Source organism: Martes martes (genome assembly GCF_963455335.1).
Source record: "Martes martes genome assembly, chromosome: 8".
Lineage (NCBI taxonomy): Eukaryota > Metazoa > Chordata > Mammalia > Carnivora > Mustelidae > Martes > Martes martes.
The window spans coordinates 97,105,914-97,123,380 of NC_137895.1; the positions used below are offsets into that span (position 1 = coordinate 97,105,914).

Below are 17,467 nucleotides of genomic sequence, written 5' to 3' on the forward strand. Positions count from 1 at the left end.
CAAGCAGGCAGAGAGGCAGGCAGAGGCAACGAGAGAAACAGGCTCCCCTCCGAGCAAGGAACACGATGCGGGACTCGCTCGATCGCAGGACCCTGGGATCATGACCCGAGCCGAAGGCAGCGGCTTAACCATCTGAGCCACCCAGGCGTCCCTGCAATCATCTTTTAGATTTTGTTGCATAGTAGACTCACCTGAGGATTTGAAAAAATACTGATGCCTAGCTCCCACTGACATTCCTTGGAATGTGTTACAACCTGGGCATCAGGATTTTTTTAAGCCTTTGGTGTTTCTGATACACACTGCCTGCCCCAAATAATTAGAAAATCAGTTATCTTTCCCTGAAGAATTTTATTTTTACTATATTTTTGCTTGTAGCAATGTTCATTTAACTTGGGACGTTTTCATTCCTTAAAGTTGTAGAAGTAAGTCCTAGTATATCAGGCTTCTTAGTTGTGAGCAATGAAAGCCGGCTCTGACTGATTTAGCAGAAATGAAGTTTACTGATACATATTGAGTGGCTCACATAATTGATAGAAGGCTGGATGGAACCAGCTTTAGAAGAAGTGCAGAAACAAAGGGAAGCTAAATAGCTGGAACCTGCTGTTCTCTGCCAAACAAGTGACTGGATACCTGAGATGGCACTGGCCCCTTTGTGCTGCCACTGGGTTCTGCTATTACTGCCCTGGGAAAGTAGATGTCACCTTCACTATTGCTGTCATCAGAAAGAATTTTCTTTTGTCTCTGCTTTTCTCTCCATGTTCAGAATCCCTGCTAAGTGTGTCTATTTGGATTAGAATAGGCTCCCAGGGCATGTGGGAAAGCAAGTATCTGGCATTTTCCATTTTTAATAGTGTAAGATAAGCTCTGTCCTGCGTCAGAACTCATGAAGTTGGGAAATTTGCAAACACAGGCAAGGGCTTCACATGCTTGGAAACCAACAGAATGACAAAGGTCATATACTATACATAGTATAGCCTACAGTGTAGTATTTATTTTATGCATTTATCCAGTGCCCCTCAAACTAAGAACCCCAGGACACAGGTGTTTTTCTGTAATGATTTTTAAACCTTTAGAACCCGCTATCATTTGTCTCTTAGCAAGCAGTAAGAGATGACAAAATAAATGAGCAAGTAGCAAGCAAATTAATAGGAAAACTTAAGCATATAACTTATGAATATATATTATTTTTGGAAGTGTGGAGACCAGTATAAGTATAAAATAGGCATGTTTCTTGATTGTGAAAATGTTCTGAGTTTCTGTGGTAGAAGTTATATATCAATGTTATATGTTGGCACTGTCCAGTAGAAATATAATGTGGACCACAAATGCAATCCATATGTGTAATTTTAAATTGCATTAAAAATACAAAGAAACAGGCATTAAATTTTAATAGTGTATAATTTAACCCAATATATTCAAAATACTGTTTCAACATTTAACCAGTGTAAATATTTAAGGGATAGTTTACATTTCCTTTTCATACTAAGTCTTCAAAATTTGGTGTGTATTTTATACTTGAGAGTACAGCTCAATTCAGACTAACCTCATACAGAGTGCTTAATAGCGACGTGTGGCCAATGGCTACTGTCTTGGACAGCACAGTTCTGTGGCATTGTGTAAAATGCTATATAACTTCCAAATGCTGCCAGCTAAATGTACTTAATGATACAGTGTTTTAGGTGCCTTATGAAAACCTAGTGGGTGTTTAAAAAAATGTAAACTAAAAGTAATAACAAAGTTTTTGATTATTCATTCTCCTCAAATCCAAAACAGGTCTACTTGATTTTGCAGTGTTTTGCAATTTTTTTTAGTGGTGGGGACAGAGATATGAAATGGGGAAGGAGAAACCTAGTTTTTTCCATTAGACTTTGTTTTTGTATATTATTTTTATATTTTATGAACATTTCAATTCATGAGGGATTAAATGTGCCTTAGGCAGAGAAAGGCAACATGCTGTAATACCGAGTTTGCATGTGAATAATCAGGTGAATCACATTTTATTACATTTAATATTTATGGCACTACTAGGCTTTAGTTTCTGAAGTTTTGAAAATAAAGATAATAGTGATCATATATGATTTCTTTCCCTAGATAATTCATGTTGATAGTAAGTTTTATGTTCTAACTATTTTTATTCTTGCAGGCTGCTGAATCAGGAATAATAAAAGTTAAAACAATAGCTGCACGAAACACCGAAATTTTGGCAGGTAATTTTTTGCTTAAAAATTCAACCATTAATGAAAATTTCACTAATAACAAAAGTAGAATCTTTAAAAAAACCCAGAAAACAGTTTTCGGTTTTCTGTGGCCTCTCCTTTATGCCTTAGCATGCTGTTTATGATGATAACATGTAAAAGTCCCTAACTTACGAACTAATTGGGTTTGCCAAAGATGAATGTTATGAAATTCTCTGAAATCAGAGAAGTTAAAACTACTTGTCTTCCAGGCAAGGATTTGCATTCTCCTCCATGTCTTGTCCATCACCTAAGACACACCTTACCCATAAAAGACATTCAATTAATATTTGTTGTGCTGAATGGAATGAAAGACTGGTTCTCAGTCCACCTTCCAAGATCTATTTTATCTTTATATAATATAAACAGGTGATAATGTAGTATTATAAGTTTAGTAGTACTATATGAATTTTGAATCCTAGGACTAAGACAGTATGGTCATGAAGAAAGAGTGGGAGCTGGGTGGAGAAAAGAAAAAAGTTTTCTTACATTCTCTTGATTGAACCTGGTATTCAAGGAGGAATTTCAGGAGTTCCTCTTTGGCACTATTTTTGATACTCAATCTACTTCTTTCTTTTCTTTGGCACCTTTTTGTTCTTGCCTCTGTAATGAACATGGAAAAGGAAAGTAGCATTTTCTGAGAATCTGTTACATGTGAGACATTTGTGCCACTTTAATAAAAGACAACTTTGTGGGGAAATACTTCTGCTTTATAATAGAGCATGTTGACATGCAGGAAGATTAAGTTACTGGACTGAGGTCACATGATTAAGTGGTGGAACTAGATTTAAATCCAGGGCTGTTGAGAGCCCATGTTCTTCCCGTTACAGTATGCTGCCGTGGTATTGTGAGGTTTCCACACTAGCTACTCCCTCCCAAGGGTTATATGTAACTGTTGCTTACTTTACTGATCTTTCAGTCTCCATTTCCAGTTCCAATGGTGCTTTGCTCTCAGCTGGTTATAGGAGAAAAGCCGTCCTATTAAGTGGATTGACACAAAATTCAAATAGTGGAGAATCTCTCCAACTCTCATAAATCTCTTTACGTTTTTAAAAGTGATACCAAAAAATCCCTAATTGGTGGAATCTCAAAGAGTATTACAAAATGAAGTGGAGACTTCTGGGGGCAAGTTTTAAGGGTGGAAGGTGGATTTCACTTGGGCTTGCCGGGCTTTGCTGGACATTTGCCCTTAGGGTGAGCTTTCCTCTGTTGCATCTGTTTCTCACAGCTTCTTCTCTGATTTTGAACAATCTGTCGAAACACCAAATAGTTTTGTAACATTATTCACAGCGCTGAATAATGCTCTGTGTGCACTTTGAGAAGGGGTATAGTGAAAGTGGTGGGTAAAGGCAAAGGTAGGTATGGTTGGATTGGAGGGTGGGATAGTGGGTTTTGGGAGATGCATGTTGGGTGGATTAGCTACTATGAGGAAACTAATGTTTTAAGATAAATTATGATCTGGATGTTTTTAAATTAGCTAATCATTTTAGAATATCATTACAAATAGTAACTTTTGCTACTATAATTGCTGATATCATGTCCTTAGTTATTCACCAAGAGTAGATGTTTTCATTGGGTCTGTAGCTGATGAAGATTTTTTAAAGAGACTGATTTCTTCAGAGGATCACTGTCTGGTGCTGAGTTCTATAACAAAGTAAATAAAATGTCTCATTGGTAAATTTTAAGAACAAGTAAGAAAATTTTGTCTGTCAGTGTGAGTTTAATGTATAGGTGGGCTGTTCATTTTAATTCAATTAGCTTTATTCAAATGATGCTAGAACAAATCTTTATGCAAATACGATTAATAGTTCGTGTTTTAAGATCCATAGTGTCCAGAGCCATGTAATTGAGGAGCTATATAGCACTTAAACTATTTCCTTGCATTTTTTACCAAGTATCTATAGCATTGATACTTTAATATTTGTACCTTTTTAGACCACTATCATGTTGAAAATCAGAGGCTCTCAAGAATAAGGGAAAGAGTTTTGTCAATATATATAGTTTCTAAACTACTTAATTAGAGTACAGTTTATACTAAGAAAAATTTGTAGTTAACTTTTTAAAAATTTTAATTTCTTGAGAAGTGTTTACTTCTTTATAGTTCTAGAGACTGTAGGTTACTTCTTTTGTGCTATCATGGATGTTAAAGATACCAAACAATGGAGGAGTTGCAAATGAAATGGGATGTTGAATTCTCAGATATCTCTACCTATTCAGAAAATATAAAGGGTTGCTATAACAATCAGCACCCTTAATTAGGATTAACTAGTCTGACCAGTGATATTCAGCATAGATTTCTAGCCAGCTTTAGTTTTCTTAGATTTATTTTCCAAAGGAAGGTTATTTACATTGCCAATAAATCTTTGCTTTGCATCTCCCCTTCTTTTAAGCATCCTCCTTTAATGTTTATTTTTCTTTGTTTTCACTGCTGTCATGAATGCTGACATAAGTGGGAATGCTATGCCAGGTAATGTCAGCATTGATTCAGATATACAGATCATTATCTCAGAATTTCCTTTTTCTTTAAAGATAAAAACTCTGCAAGTGAGACATAGCAACATCAAGTTTTTCATTTACAAGGCCAAATGCCTTAATCTTACACTTGACTACCATAAATTACAAAATGTTTTTATTAAGCCAGTTTATAATATACTTGAGGTTGACTGAGAAGGCTTGTGTTATACAAAAATTACATAAAGAGAGAATCTGCTTTTTGAATAGTTGAAGTAAGGAAACCAATGAAGTTGTGATATCTTAAAATTGTTTATTTAACCCATACTCAAAACCATAATGGTTACATCTATCTTTGGCTGCTTTCAGCTACTGCCAGTTTACGTATAGAATTTTCACATAGATGATCATTATGTGTGATTTGTGTCCTGTTCTCACAGTTTCCCTCACCTTTTTCATATCTACATGGTCTTATTACTAAAAGGTCTTTAAATAGCAATGAGTAAATATGCTTTGGAATTATTTTCTGATGTTAAAAGGTAATTTATCTGCTGATTTTATTTAGTATTTTCTATCTTATCAGTATATATGCTTGTGATATTTTATAAACATCTATAGAATATATATCATAAATACATTGTTAATAAGGAAATCATTATGTAAGAATCACTAGGAGAGATGCATACTCTTCCTTATATTGTTAGTAGTTAGCACATTACGTAGGAAATAATAAGCTCTCATTAAATGTAGGCTAATAGTGAGTGAGTCACTCCAGAATGTAAGTCTCTTAGTGTTGCCTCTACTGTGTTTTACTACTTCCCAGTCTTTAGTGTAATTTTACATGTTATAATGACTCTGGTGGATGAACTTTGTCATACTTAGTTCATATCAGCCAGATAACAGAGTAATGAAGGAGACAGCCCCTAAATGAGAATTTTAATACTGTGGTCAATGCCAAGATGGAAAAATAGAAAGGCTTATTATTATAGGAACATAGAGAAGGCATCCAACCCAGGCTGGGAATCTGAAGCTGAGTCTCAAAGCTTAAAAAGAAGTTAGCCAGGGGCGCCTGGGTGGCTTAGTGGGTTAAGCCTCTGCCTTCAGCTTGGGTCATGATCTCAGGGTCCTGGGATCGAGCCCTGCATCATCGGGCTCTCTGCTCAGCAGGGAGCCTGCTTCCCCCTCTCTCTCTGCCTACTTGTGATCTTCTCTCAAATAAATAAATAAAATCTTTAAAAAATCTTTTTTAAAAATCTTAAAAAAAAAGAAGAACTTAGCCAGGCAAATAAGGTGTAGAAGTGGAAAGTAAAGCAGATTACTTGAATATATGAGAGAGAGAACAGTTTGGTCTATTTGAATACACTATTCAAGCATTGCCGTTGTGTAACTTCGTGAGCTGCTTGATGGAAGAGTTTGAATCAGGACAGTGGCACATTCATTTTAATGTTTTTTTTTTCCTTTTAAAAAGGATTATTTATTTATTTATTTATTTGACTGAGAGAGACACACACACAGACACACACACAGCAAGAGAGAGGGAACACAAGCAAGGGGAGTGGGAGAGGGAGAAGCAGGCTTCCTGCTGAGCAGGGAGCCCCATGTGGGGCTTGATTCCAGGACCCTGGGACCATGACCGGAGCCTAAGGCAGACGCCTAACAACTGAACTACCCAGGTGCCCCTCATTTTAATGTTTTTATGTAAACTATTCGCACAACAGTATGGAAGGTGTATTTCAATGTACCATCATAAAGTAGAGGTGTGTTGGTGGGCTAGTTCTATAATCTCGGCTAAATGACCTAAGGGGCTGTAATTAATTTCATGCTTACAAGTTAATCTAGTGGGCCAGATATTTCGTAGTTTCTCTACAGCGTAATATGTTCTTATTTATTCTTTTCCTTGGATATTTAAAAACTTTTTAACCTCTTAATTTGTATTTTTACATTGTTAAGCACTTTCCTTTGATGCTGTCTTTTCTAATTTTTTAAAATTCCTTCATAATATTGGAAAAAGTGCTTGTAGCTTATTTAACCATTCCTTTATGTTAGACACATTTCAGTATTTGGAATTTTTTTTAAGATAAATTTCTAGAAATAAGATTATTAAATCAAAATATATGAACATGGTCTTGGAATTTGTCACCGTAGTGCTTTTTGAAAAGATAAAACTTTATGCCTTTACCAGCAATATGTGAGTGTATTTTTATAACATTTTTGCCTGATTATTATCTTAAAAAATCTTTTTTGGAAATTGTACAGGCAAATGACTTCTTATTTTAATTGACATTTGTCTTCAAAGTTGAACATTTTCCTCTGAATATATTATTTTCTTTTTTTCATTTTACATTTATTTCTTTGAGTTTTTGTGTTTCCTTATCAAATTATTTGAGCTGTTTATATAGCAGAAGTATTGACTTCCCATCATGTTTATATTTCCTGCAAGTCATTTATCTTTTAGATTTTTGTCTGATGTTTTTCATGTTCACATAATCTAATGTTTCTCATTTATTGTTTTGCATTTAGGAAGCCCTTCCCCCACATAGTAGACAGTCATTTTTATTTTCCTTTAGTTTTTTTAATTTATTTTTTTTCTTAATTAATATGTGGAGTGACATGAGGACCTAGATTTTTTTTTCTTGTGCAGAATTACTAACTGATTATACCAGCATCATTTGTTGAATAATCCTTCCTTTTCATATAGTATGCTTTTAATATGAAACTGCCCATATATTATTTGTCCTTCTTTTCTTGAGTGACTTTATTAAAGTATTTTCAGATTTTAGAATCATTAAATTATTTTTTTTAATGTTGTTAGAAATATCAGTCTTTTCCATAATTAAATTTTAAGGGATTTTGAGGATAACAGTCATGTCTGCATCACATTTTATTTCTTTCACAAGAATTACAGTTTGTTATTTAATGACCATTTAAAATTTATCATAATGAAACTTTTAACCCCCATTAATGTGATTCATAGTGGGGTATCCTAGTTTAATTCTTTCTTTCCAGATAAAAACTACAATTATGCAGTGAAACTGCACAGAGCAAGGAAACCCCTAGGATATGGGGACCTGCTGGACCTCTTCCAGGTGTGTGAAAGTGTATCATTTGCTCTCACAGTTATAAAATTTGGAAATAAAATATATTTATCAAACATAGTGTTATTCTATTAAAGGAGTCATGTTTATTAAAGAACTTAGGTAAAAAATGAACTTTTTTTCTGACCCCCTAAAAGCCTGACTTTATATTTTAAAGGATATTGAAATAGGGAGTTTTGATTAAAAAGAGTTGACCTTTTTCTCTTTCTTTCCTGGAATGATTTTTAAAAATGGTTAGAGCAGGTTGTCTTTATTGCTATACAGCTTTTTCCTCAATATGATTTCTAAAGTCTAAGCCCATTGGAAGGTGTTATATAAAGCTGTGTTTAAATAGCATGTCATTAAAATTATTGTATATAAACAGAGAGCGCTTCTCAGAAGAGCTAGATTAATTTCTGCTTAAGACTACTGTCACTTTTAAAAGAAGAAAAGAAAACTAACTTTTTTGTTGTTATAATCTATCTTATAGTATTGTCATCTGGATATGGTAGATGTTTTCGTTTTCACATATGCTTCAAAAGACAACAGAGCAATAGTTCTTTTGTTATTGATTATTTATCCTGGATAACATAGGAATTTCCTTTTTAATTATTTTAGTCTTATGTAAACTGGGAGAAAAAAGAAAATGAGAAGGAGGCAAGAAGTAGATATTTGATTCCTTTGAGTTACATTAAAATAAAATTTATAAGAATTATCATTATTATTCGTTAATTTTTTTTATTTTAGTGCAGGGCTTGAACTCATTCCCCTAAGATCAAGAGTTGGACATTTAACCAACTAAGCCATCTAGATACCCCTAAAAATTATTTTTTTAATACTGTTTTAATTTATCCTAACTTGAGACACATGGGTAACTGTGACTGACCTCTATGTAGCATTTCACTGAAATTAACCTTATTTTATTCATTCTAAGCTGCACAGATTTTTCACATTTTAGTATTCCTCACATTGATAATGCATCTTAAAATTGATGGCATCTTAGAATCATTGTGGGCCAGGTAGTCTGGAGGTATCTTTTTCAGTGCATATGTGAACTTGTTTATAGTTATTCATATTATTATTACATCGTTTGAGTTGTGTGCATTGTCAATATCCTGTAAGTTTGACTCCTATTTAAAATGTCACCTAGTTGTTGTACAGAAATTTTCTGTTGACACCTTATGGTAAGGTCAAAAAAGCACCAGCATCATTATGTGTGGTGACATTGGCTTAGATGATCTCAGAGACAATAGTGAAGTACTCTTTCAAGAAATGAAGCATCCCAAACAATCTGATTATAAAATGGGCAGAAAATCTATATAGGTATTTTTCCAAAGAAGACATATAGATGGCTAACACGTGTATGAAAAGATGTTCAGTATCATTAATCATCAGGGAAATGCACATCAAAACCACAATAACCTTACACCTGTCAGAATGGCTATTATCAAAGAGACAAGAGGGAACAATGGCCTTGATGGACGAAATTGTGAGGAACAAATCTAAGTGATTAGAAGGCGTTGTATCATAATTAATTGGCACTGATTTGTCTTTGTGATCCTCCAGTGTGTCTTGAAGTCATTGTCCTCAGAGACTCAAGAAAGTACTTTTTTTTCCCCCTTCTATAAAGACCGTTACTTTCCTGAATTTACCTGAAGACTTTAGGCAGTGCAGTTCATTGGTCCTCTTTCATACTTTAAACAGTTTTAACCGATTTGCATTAAGTGCTGTTTACCTTAACGAGTGGCAGCATAATGTTGTGGGAAGAATAGCAAACCAGGAGTTAGAAGACCTATTTTAAAAATCTGGCTTTACCACTTACTGTGCACTTGAGCCAAATCATGCTCTGTAAACTCTCTGTGGTTATTGTGACACTCAAATGAGAAACATGTTAACATCATAAAAATGATAAACAAGAAACTTTTGTTTACCTGAATGGCATTTAATGACTAGGCATGTTCAACAGAGTTAGGAATAGCCTCATACTTCAGAGATTCTGGCAGGATTGAATATGGTAGCATATTTACTGCCTCACTATTTTTTTAGCTTTATTTTCCTTTGTTAACCATTCATCTATATGTTTTGAGACATTGTTATGGAAAATTTGTGACTCTGGGTTTGAATCAAAACTTTTATGCTTAAGAAAGCAAGGAAATAAGGCAAGGAGCCCTTTTGGAAACACTGTTCTTTGACGATCATATTTGCCATCTCTAAGCTGTGTTAAATCAGTAATTTATGCTGGCATACTGAGGGACTTTGCGGAGTATGCCATAGGAGATTGTGCGCTTTATTTAGCATACTATAAAGGGAGCTTTGGGAGAAGACAGAAGAGGATTTAAATGATGAAATTAATGTAAAGACTGGTTTTATATTTTTAATGGTGACTGTGAATGACTTTCTGACAATTTCTTTTGGAAAAAAAAAAGTTAGAATTCAGATTTGTCTGTCTTAATTACAAGTCTTAACCTCAAAAGAATAATTGATGGATGTAGTACCTTTTAAAACCATATACCAAACACATAAGTTTAATGTTCTCTTTCCTTGGAATTCCAAGGAAATGGAATTCTGTTTAAATTCTCTGTTTAAATTATGTTAATAATTTAAACAAATGTTATCTGTTTAAATTCTCTGAGGATGACAGACCTGTCTTACTCATCTTTGTATAGCTATTAAGTAAGTGTATACTGATTTAATTTCATTTCGTAAATTTAAGGTATTACTCAGCTTGTGCATTTTCTAACTTTTTACATTTTTGTTGGCTACTTTAAAACTTCTGAAAGAATTGGCTTGGTGGAAAGAGTTAAATTAAGATATGGAATTACAGCATGGGCATCCATTTCACTTAAAGAATGCTATAGTAAAAAGAGGAGTAATGTTATTGTTTTTTAATGAGTTTATTTCTTGAAGAAATTAGGGCTATATAAATTCAAGGCATGTAATGAAATTCTAGGGAGCTTCTAAACATTCAGAAGGGTGATGGGGATGATGTATATACTATTTTTAATTATTTTTTCTACTCTAGAGTATTAATTCTTTTTCATATTTCCCCTCATGCACTGTTGAAGAAATAGAGTACTTCTCCAAGGCAGGATAGAACTTCTGAGAAGTTGTCCTTAAAGATTTTATAGCAGGAGATGGGGGAAAACCAAAAGACAATGCTAGGAGAAAAGCATTGGAAAGCTATAGCTAAGGGGGTAGTTTAGATATGGAGTTGATAGTATCTGTCTAAAGTATTTTAACTCTTATTGTTTGATTTCTATTTTAGTATTTACATAAAGTGGTTTTTATTAAGATTGTTAATACTAGTTGTAAATATATAAATATATTCCTTCTTGTGAATTAGATTTAATAATTTATTTTATATGTGTTCTGAATAAAGCCTTGAAAGAAAACAGCTCAGAGGTTGTTCAGCCGTTTCTAATGGGTTGTGGAACCAAGGAGCCAAAGATTACTCAGCTATGTTTGGCCGCCATTCAGAGACTCATGTCACATGAAGTTGTGTCTGAGGTAATGCGAAGATTTTATCTCAATTGTGCACCTAAGAATCAAATCAGAAATTTTTAATTAGGGGAGAATGAAGCGTACCCTATAATTCAATGTAAAACAATATATGTGCTTGAAGCACTTGGCTTAATTTTAAAAGATCACCATATTTTCTCACTATTAAACGCTCATGAATAATGAATAAAAATGAAGTGCATTTTGTCATGTCATGATTAGGAAATCACCATTCAGTGATACAGATCAGTGTCATTGAAGAGAATATAATTTATAATTTTTTTAAAAAAGGAAAAATGATTTTCCTAGATTATCTGAAGTGATGGTTTGCTGTTCATTAATTTAAGTGAATTGTTTATATCTAACTTTATTATGTTAAAACAAGGGAAAACATTTCATCACTACAAATCTGCATCCTGCTTTCAAATGTAGTGGTGTTACCTTAACTTTGTACTCCATAAGTTACTTTAATAGAAGTGATACATTCTTTTACCTGTAATGTAACATTCAAAACAGTCTCAGATTTAATTGACTTTATAAATGTGTTGTTAATTTGAGTTGCATTTTGTTTTTTGTATACATATTGTAAATGGAATAATATGTGAAATAGTAGCATTCTCAGTTAATTTGTTTATGTCTATATTTATAAGTGCCCAGATGAAATATACCCATATTGTAGAAATGAGCTTTGATTTTGACTAGGTATCTCAGAACTATATGCAACTATTTGCATATATTCAAATGGTATATTTTATTTTATTTATTTTTTTAAAAAGATTTTATTTATTTATTTGACAGACAGATCACAAGTAGGCAGAGAGGCAGGCAGAGAGAGAAGGGAGGAAGCAGGCTCCCTGCTGAGCAGAGAGCCCGATGCGGGGCTCGATCCCAGGACGCTGGGATCATGACCTGAGCCGAAGGTAGCGGCTTTAACCCACTGAGCCACCCAGGCGCCCCTCAAATGGTATATTTTAAAACAATTTATTTTTTTTAGAAGAAAATTAATTAGCTGTGAATCTCAAATTAGTTAAGAGATGTGTTTTGATCTATAGAGCTAGAAACATGGGTTTTGTTGTTATGATCAAGAAACACCAGAAGAGGTAATATTTGTGCATCTTTTTTTATCTAGGGACTTAAACACCTTATATTTTATTTGCTTACAATAATTCAACAAATTATTTTACAGACTGCAGCTGGAAATATAATTAATATGCTTTGGCAGCTAATGGAAAACAGTCTTGAAGAACTTAAGCTACTTCAAACAGTTCTTGTTCTTTTAACAACCAATACAGTAGTTCATGATGAGTCACTCTCTAAGGTAGGAAACCTGTTGTCAAAGTTTCTAAGTGCTTTGAGACAGTATTTGAATAAGCTCACTGAAAGAGGAAAGCCTGGTACTGTTTGTACCAAAAGCAACTTCCCTGTAGCTATCATGATAATGGACATTGCACATTAAAAACCACTGTGGCCTTATTTTCCCCAGATTAGAATTGAAATCAGGTTAGGTAATGGAGCAGAGCCTGTTGGGAATAAGAGAAGATTGGCAGAAAAATAGGAATATAGAGAAAAAATGTTTGGAGGTATCCGTGTTCTCATTGCGTTGGGTATGCCTGTGATAGCTCTTCTTCCCACCTTTTAAAATTTTACATCTATGTGATATGTAAGCCAGAGTGTTTAAATCTCTTTCTTAAGTAGTTGGAAAAGTATCCTTTTGGCATTTGTACTAGATAAAGCTGCATGTATAGTAGGGGTTTCTCATTTCTTCCCCATTCCTACCCTCTTTGGAACATGTTAACAGCTGTTCTATTATTTCACTCTTCAAAAAGTTTTTTTAAAACTATGAATTATTTCTAAAGAACAGAAAGTACAGAGAATTATATAAAGAAAAATCTTTAGTTAATCATCTGTTGTTTAAGAAATTTGTTGGACTTCAATAGCAGTTCCATTATAATTTGCATACCTTTAAAGATGGTTGGGTAATAAACTAGAAAAGTGTGCTGTCACATTAAGCTGTATATACTCTTTCTAGAGAATATATCTGTCTTTTTTAGTTATTCATTTGATGTTCTTTGGTCGTAATGAGATTTTACTCATTTGCAAATAGCTTATTTTAAGCTACCTGCTATTTAATAAAACATTTTATGTATTTTTGTGTATTCTTTTGTTGTGTGTCATCCCTTTTGGTTTCTAGCTATCAAATTATTGTTCTGATACAATATATTTAAGAGTTTATAAAATGCTGTCATTTAACCTACCAAAGCAATAAGAACTATTATAGTTTAAAATTAAATGCAGGGCTTGCTTTAGTATGTTAGTTAATTTGGAAATGGAATATTTTGGAATGAAAAGTGAAGTATAAAGAAATAATACAAAATGGAGTAATATGAAGGCTTCTGTATAACATAAACCTTTCCTTTATGTTGAAATTTAAACAGTAATATTGGTATAAAAAGCCTGTTTCCTTTAAAATTTTAATGTAATTAAATATAGTATTTAGACTACCATTATGTTTTTCTCCAAACATGGCTTCTTTAAAACTAAAACTTTTGGAAAATCACATAGGAGAAAATTTTTGTGACCTTTAGGTAGAGATGCTTTAGGTAGATTAAAAAAAAAAAAATCTGTGAACCATAGAAAAAACCACAGAATGAGGGAAAATATTCAGAAATATCTCACAAAGGACTTTATCTAGAGTGTATAAAAATTTTACAACTCGGGGCGCCTGGGTGGCTCAGTGGGTTAAGGCCTCTGCCTTCGGCTCACGTCATGATCCCGGGGTCCTGGGTTCGAGCCCCGCATCGGGCTCTCTGCTCAGCAGGGAGCCTGTTTGCTCCTCTTTCTGCCTGCCTCTCTGCCTACTTGTGATCTCTCTCTCTGTCAAATAAATAAATAAAATCTTAAAAAAAAAAAAAACTTTTATAACTCATTCATAAGATAATCACCCAAGACAAAAACAGACAATTTTTTTTTTAAAGATTTATATATTTATTTGAGAGAGAAAGAGAGAGTGCTGAGTGGGGAGAGAGGCAGAGGGAAAGAATCTCAAGCAGACTCCTCATTGAGTGTGAAGCTGGAGGCAGGGCTTGATCTCATGACCCTGAGATCATGACCTGAGTGGAAATCAGGAGTCAGATGCATAACCAACTGAGCCACCCCAGCACCCCTGAACTAATTTTTTAATAGACCCTTGACAAAATAAGATGGCTATTGAATACATGGAAAGTGGCTCAGCATCATAAGTTATCAGGGAAAAGCAAATTAAAACCACAGAGTTTTACACATCCATTAGAGTAGCTAAAATTGAAAAAGACCAACCATATCAAGTATTGTTGATGATGTGGGAAAGTGCTGAATTCACAAACTGCTGGTAGGAGTGTAAAATCACTTTGGAGAACTATCATTTTCTTTAAAAGTTTAACGTATACTTACTATATGATCCAGCCTTTTCACTTCTAATTACTTATCCAAGGTAAAGGAAAACACATGTCTTTACAAAGATTTGTATATGATATTCACAGCAGCTTTATTCGCAATGGCTAAAAACTGGAAGCAACTCAGATATCCATTAGCAGATGAATGGATAAGCAAAATATTTGGTATGCCTATACTGTGAAATACTGTTCAGGAATTAAAAAGTACAAACTACTGATTCAAAGAACAACATGGATAAATTTTATGACTATTACAAGTAAAAGAAACCAGACACAGAAACAGTGCATACTGAATGATGAAATGCTGTTTGTGGAAAATGCCAGTTTATCTGTAGTGAAAGAGGCAAGATGGTGGTTGCCTGGAGCCAAAGATGGAGGAAAAAGTGGAGCGCAGAAGAACACAGGGAGACTTTTAGGGTGATGAAACTGTCTTGTAACCCAATTGTGGCAGTAGTTTCATGGGTGACTATAACTATGAGAACTCACCAAATTAAATACCTTAAAGAGATACAGCTTATTGTATAAAACTGTACCTTAATCAACCTGAAGTTGATTTTTAAAAAGAATGACTCCTTTAAAAAATTATAATTTTATTCATTTATATGCTTAGCATAGATATATAATATTTCTCCAGATGACTTAGTGATATAAAAAACTTTGAATACTTGTTATTTGCAAAACAAGTCATTCTTGTTTTTATTAAAGATTTTATTTATTTGAGAGACAGAGACAGTAAGAGCAGGAGCAGGGAGGAGAGGGAGAAGCAGGCTTTCCGCTGAGCGGGGAGCCCGATGTAGGGCTTGATCCCAGGACCCTGGGATTGTGACCTGAGCCAAAGGCAGACGCTTAACCAACTGAGCCATGCAGGTGCCCCCATCACAGCACATTTTTATATGCATGTTAAAAGAACCAAGTTGTGAAAGGCATGTTTCACATTATCTTACATAATCTTATGTTGCTGTATATTTACAGAGTTTGAATTATTTCAAAATCCAAGGATTTTAGTGGTTTTATTGTATATATGAGGGCGGGAATTTTAGTATCTGTGATTGAAACAGCCAAACAAATTACTTAGTTTTGGGTTACATCAAATAAATAGTTACTCTGCTCTTTAGTCGTATTTCACTAAATGAAAATTGTTCTTTTAGGCAATTGTTCTTTGTTTTCGACTACACTTTACAAAAGATAACATTACAAATAATACAGCTGCTGCTACAGTGCGACAAGTTGTTACTGTTGTTTTTGAGAGGATGGTTGCTGAAGATGAACGACACAGAGGTAGAGTGATAAAACTGGTTTCCTTTTCACAGTGTGTGGTTCTTCGATCCATGATTTCTCTTTTGATTTTCAGTCTTTGCCCTGTGAACTTAGGTTGTCTAAAAACTAGAATACTTTAAAAAATGTATTTGTTTTACAAATGTTGTTATATTGACATTGGCAGTTCAAAAAACTAAATCCTCAAAAGTATTATCACCCCAAGAATAAACTCTTTATTTTCCATGTTTATTTTTAATTATGCGTAATTTCACATTTTATATCAAATACCACATTCTGTGTATTTTTAGCTAGACATTATATGAATTTTTCATGTTATTCTTTTATTTATTTATTTTTTTAATAAAGATTTATTTATTTATTTGAGAGAGAGAGGGAGAGAAAGAGCAAGGGAGCATCAGTAGAATAAGGGAGAGAGAGAAGCAGGCTCCCTGCTGAGCAGGGAGCCCAATGCGGGACTCAATTCCAGGACCCTGGGATCATGACCCAAGCCAAAGGCAGATGCTTAACCAACTGAGCTATGTGGGTGCCCTATAATTTAAATTTTAATGGATGCGCTATGTTTTGTGGCTATTCTGAGTTTAATGAACTAGTTTCCTGTTGGATACTTACCTTGTGTTTAGTATTTAAGTACTCTTTTGAGTGTCCTCCTACATATTTTTTTCCATTTGAATTACTTCCTTAAGGTAAATTTCCAAGAGTGGGTTTCCCTCACATGAATTTTAGTCTGTGCCTATTAGCATGTATTAATGAAGGATTTTATGTAATATAAGATTATCTTTTCATATTTTCATTAGATACTTTTGTTGTAATTTTAAACATCTTTCTTTGTGATTTTTTAAAAAAAAACCTCAAAACTTTAAGAACATGTCAGAGAGCTGAAGATACTGTTCCTGTTGTAGTTTTTATAGTTTGATAACTTGTAACTATAGAAATTATGTTTTATTCATTTGTTATTGGATGAAAAGTAAATTATTCCCTATGATTAGTTGAAAAGATCATAAGATGCTACCATCATGAGTAGCCTATCTGCTTATGTACTCAAGAAACAAAAGATTAAACTATCTTTTCCTTTTACACAGGGAAAATCCCTGAGAAATTCCCCCACCCCCAACACTTAATGTTATACTGTCTGTCATTTCATTTGAGGTTCTTTTGGTATTACTGATAAAAAATGGCAATACTGGTAAGTAATGGTAATGTGGCCTATTCTAATAATTTATTTACTTTTGCTGAGGTTAACCAGTGGTCAGATTTTAAGTTTCAGGCATTCTTGATCTTTTGGTTTATTAGAATTTTTCCACTTAGTTTGGTGTGGGTTTTTCTGCTTTTTTCTCAGGGTAAATGCAGGTTGAGTTCTAGAGTTTGAAATATTAAGGAATTAAAGTTATAGGGTAAAACAGCAGTTCTCCAGTTTGGATGTGTTATGTATTCGTAACTTCAGTGTGATTCCTGGATTGGTAGTTTTAGCTGTGTGTCTCCAAAAACCAGTATCTCATTTAAT

At 33.8% G+C, this 17,467-nt stretch overlaps 1 protein-coding gene across 5 annotated transcripts in view; it reads left to right on the plus strand.

Moving 5' to 3' along the window:
• The window catches only part of MON2 (MON2 homolog, regulator of endosome-to-Golgi trafficking), a 117,775-nt gene that overhangs the window by 13,098 nt on the left and 87,210 nt on the right, over positions 1–17,467 (plus strand). For 3 of the 5 annotated variants that reach the window (XM_080810990.1, XM_080810991.1, XM_080810992.1), the window contains exons 2-5: positions 2,144–2,207; positions 11,139–11,266; positions 12,444–12,575; positions 15,837–15,966. In XM_080810990.1, the coding sequence (XP_080667116.1) occupies positions 2,144–2,207; positions 11,139–11,266; positions 12,444–12,575; positions 15,837–15,966 (454 nt within the window). Of the gene's footprint in view, positions 1–2,143; positions 2,208–7,697; positions 7,772–11,138; positions 11,267–12,443; positions 12,576–15,836; positions 15,967–17,467 lie in introns of those variants that run through there. The other 2 variants (XM_080810994.1, XM_080810993.1) reach the window with 2 other exon arrangements.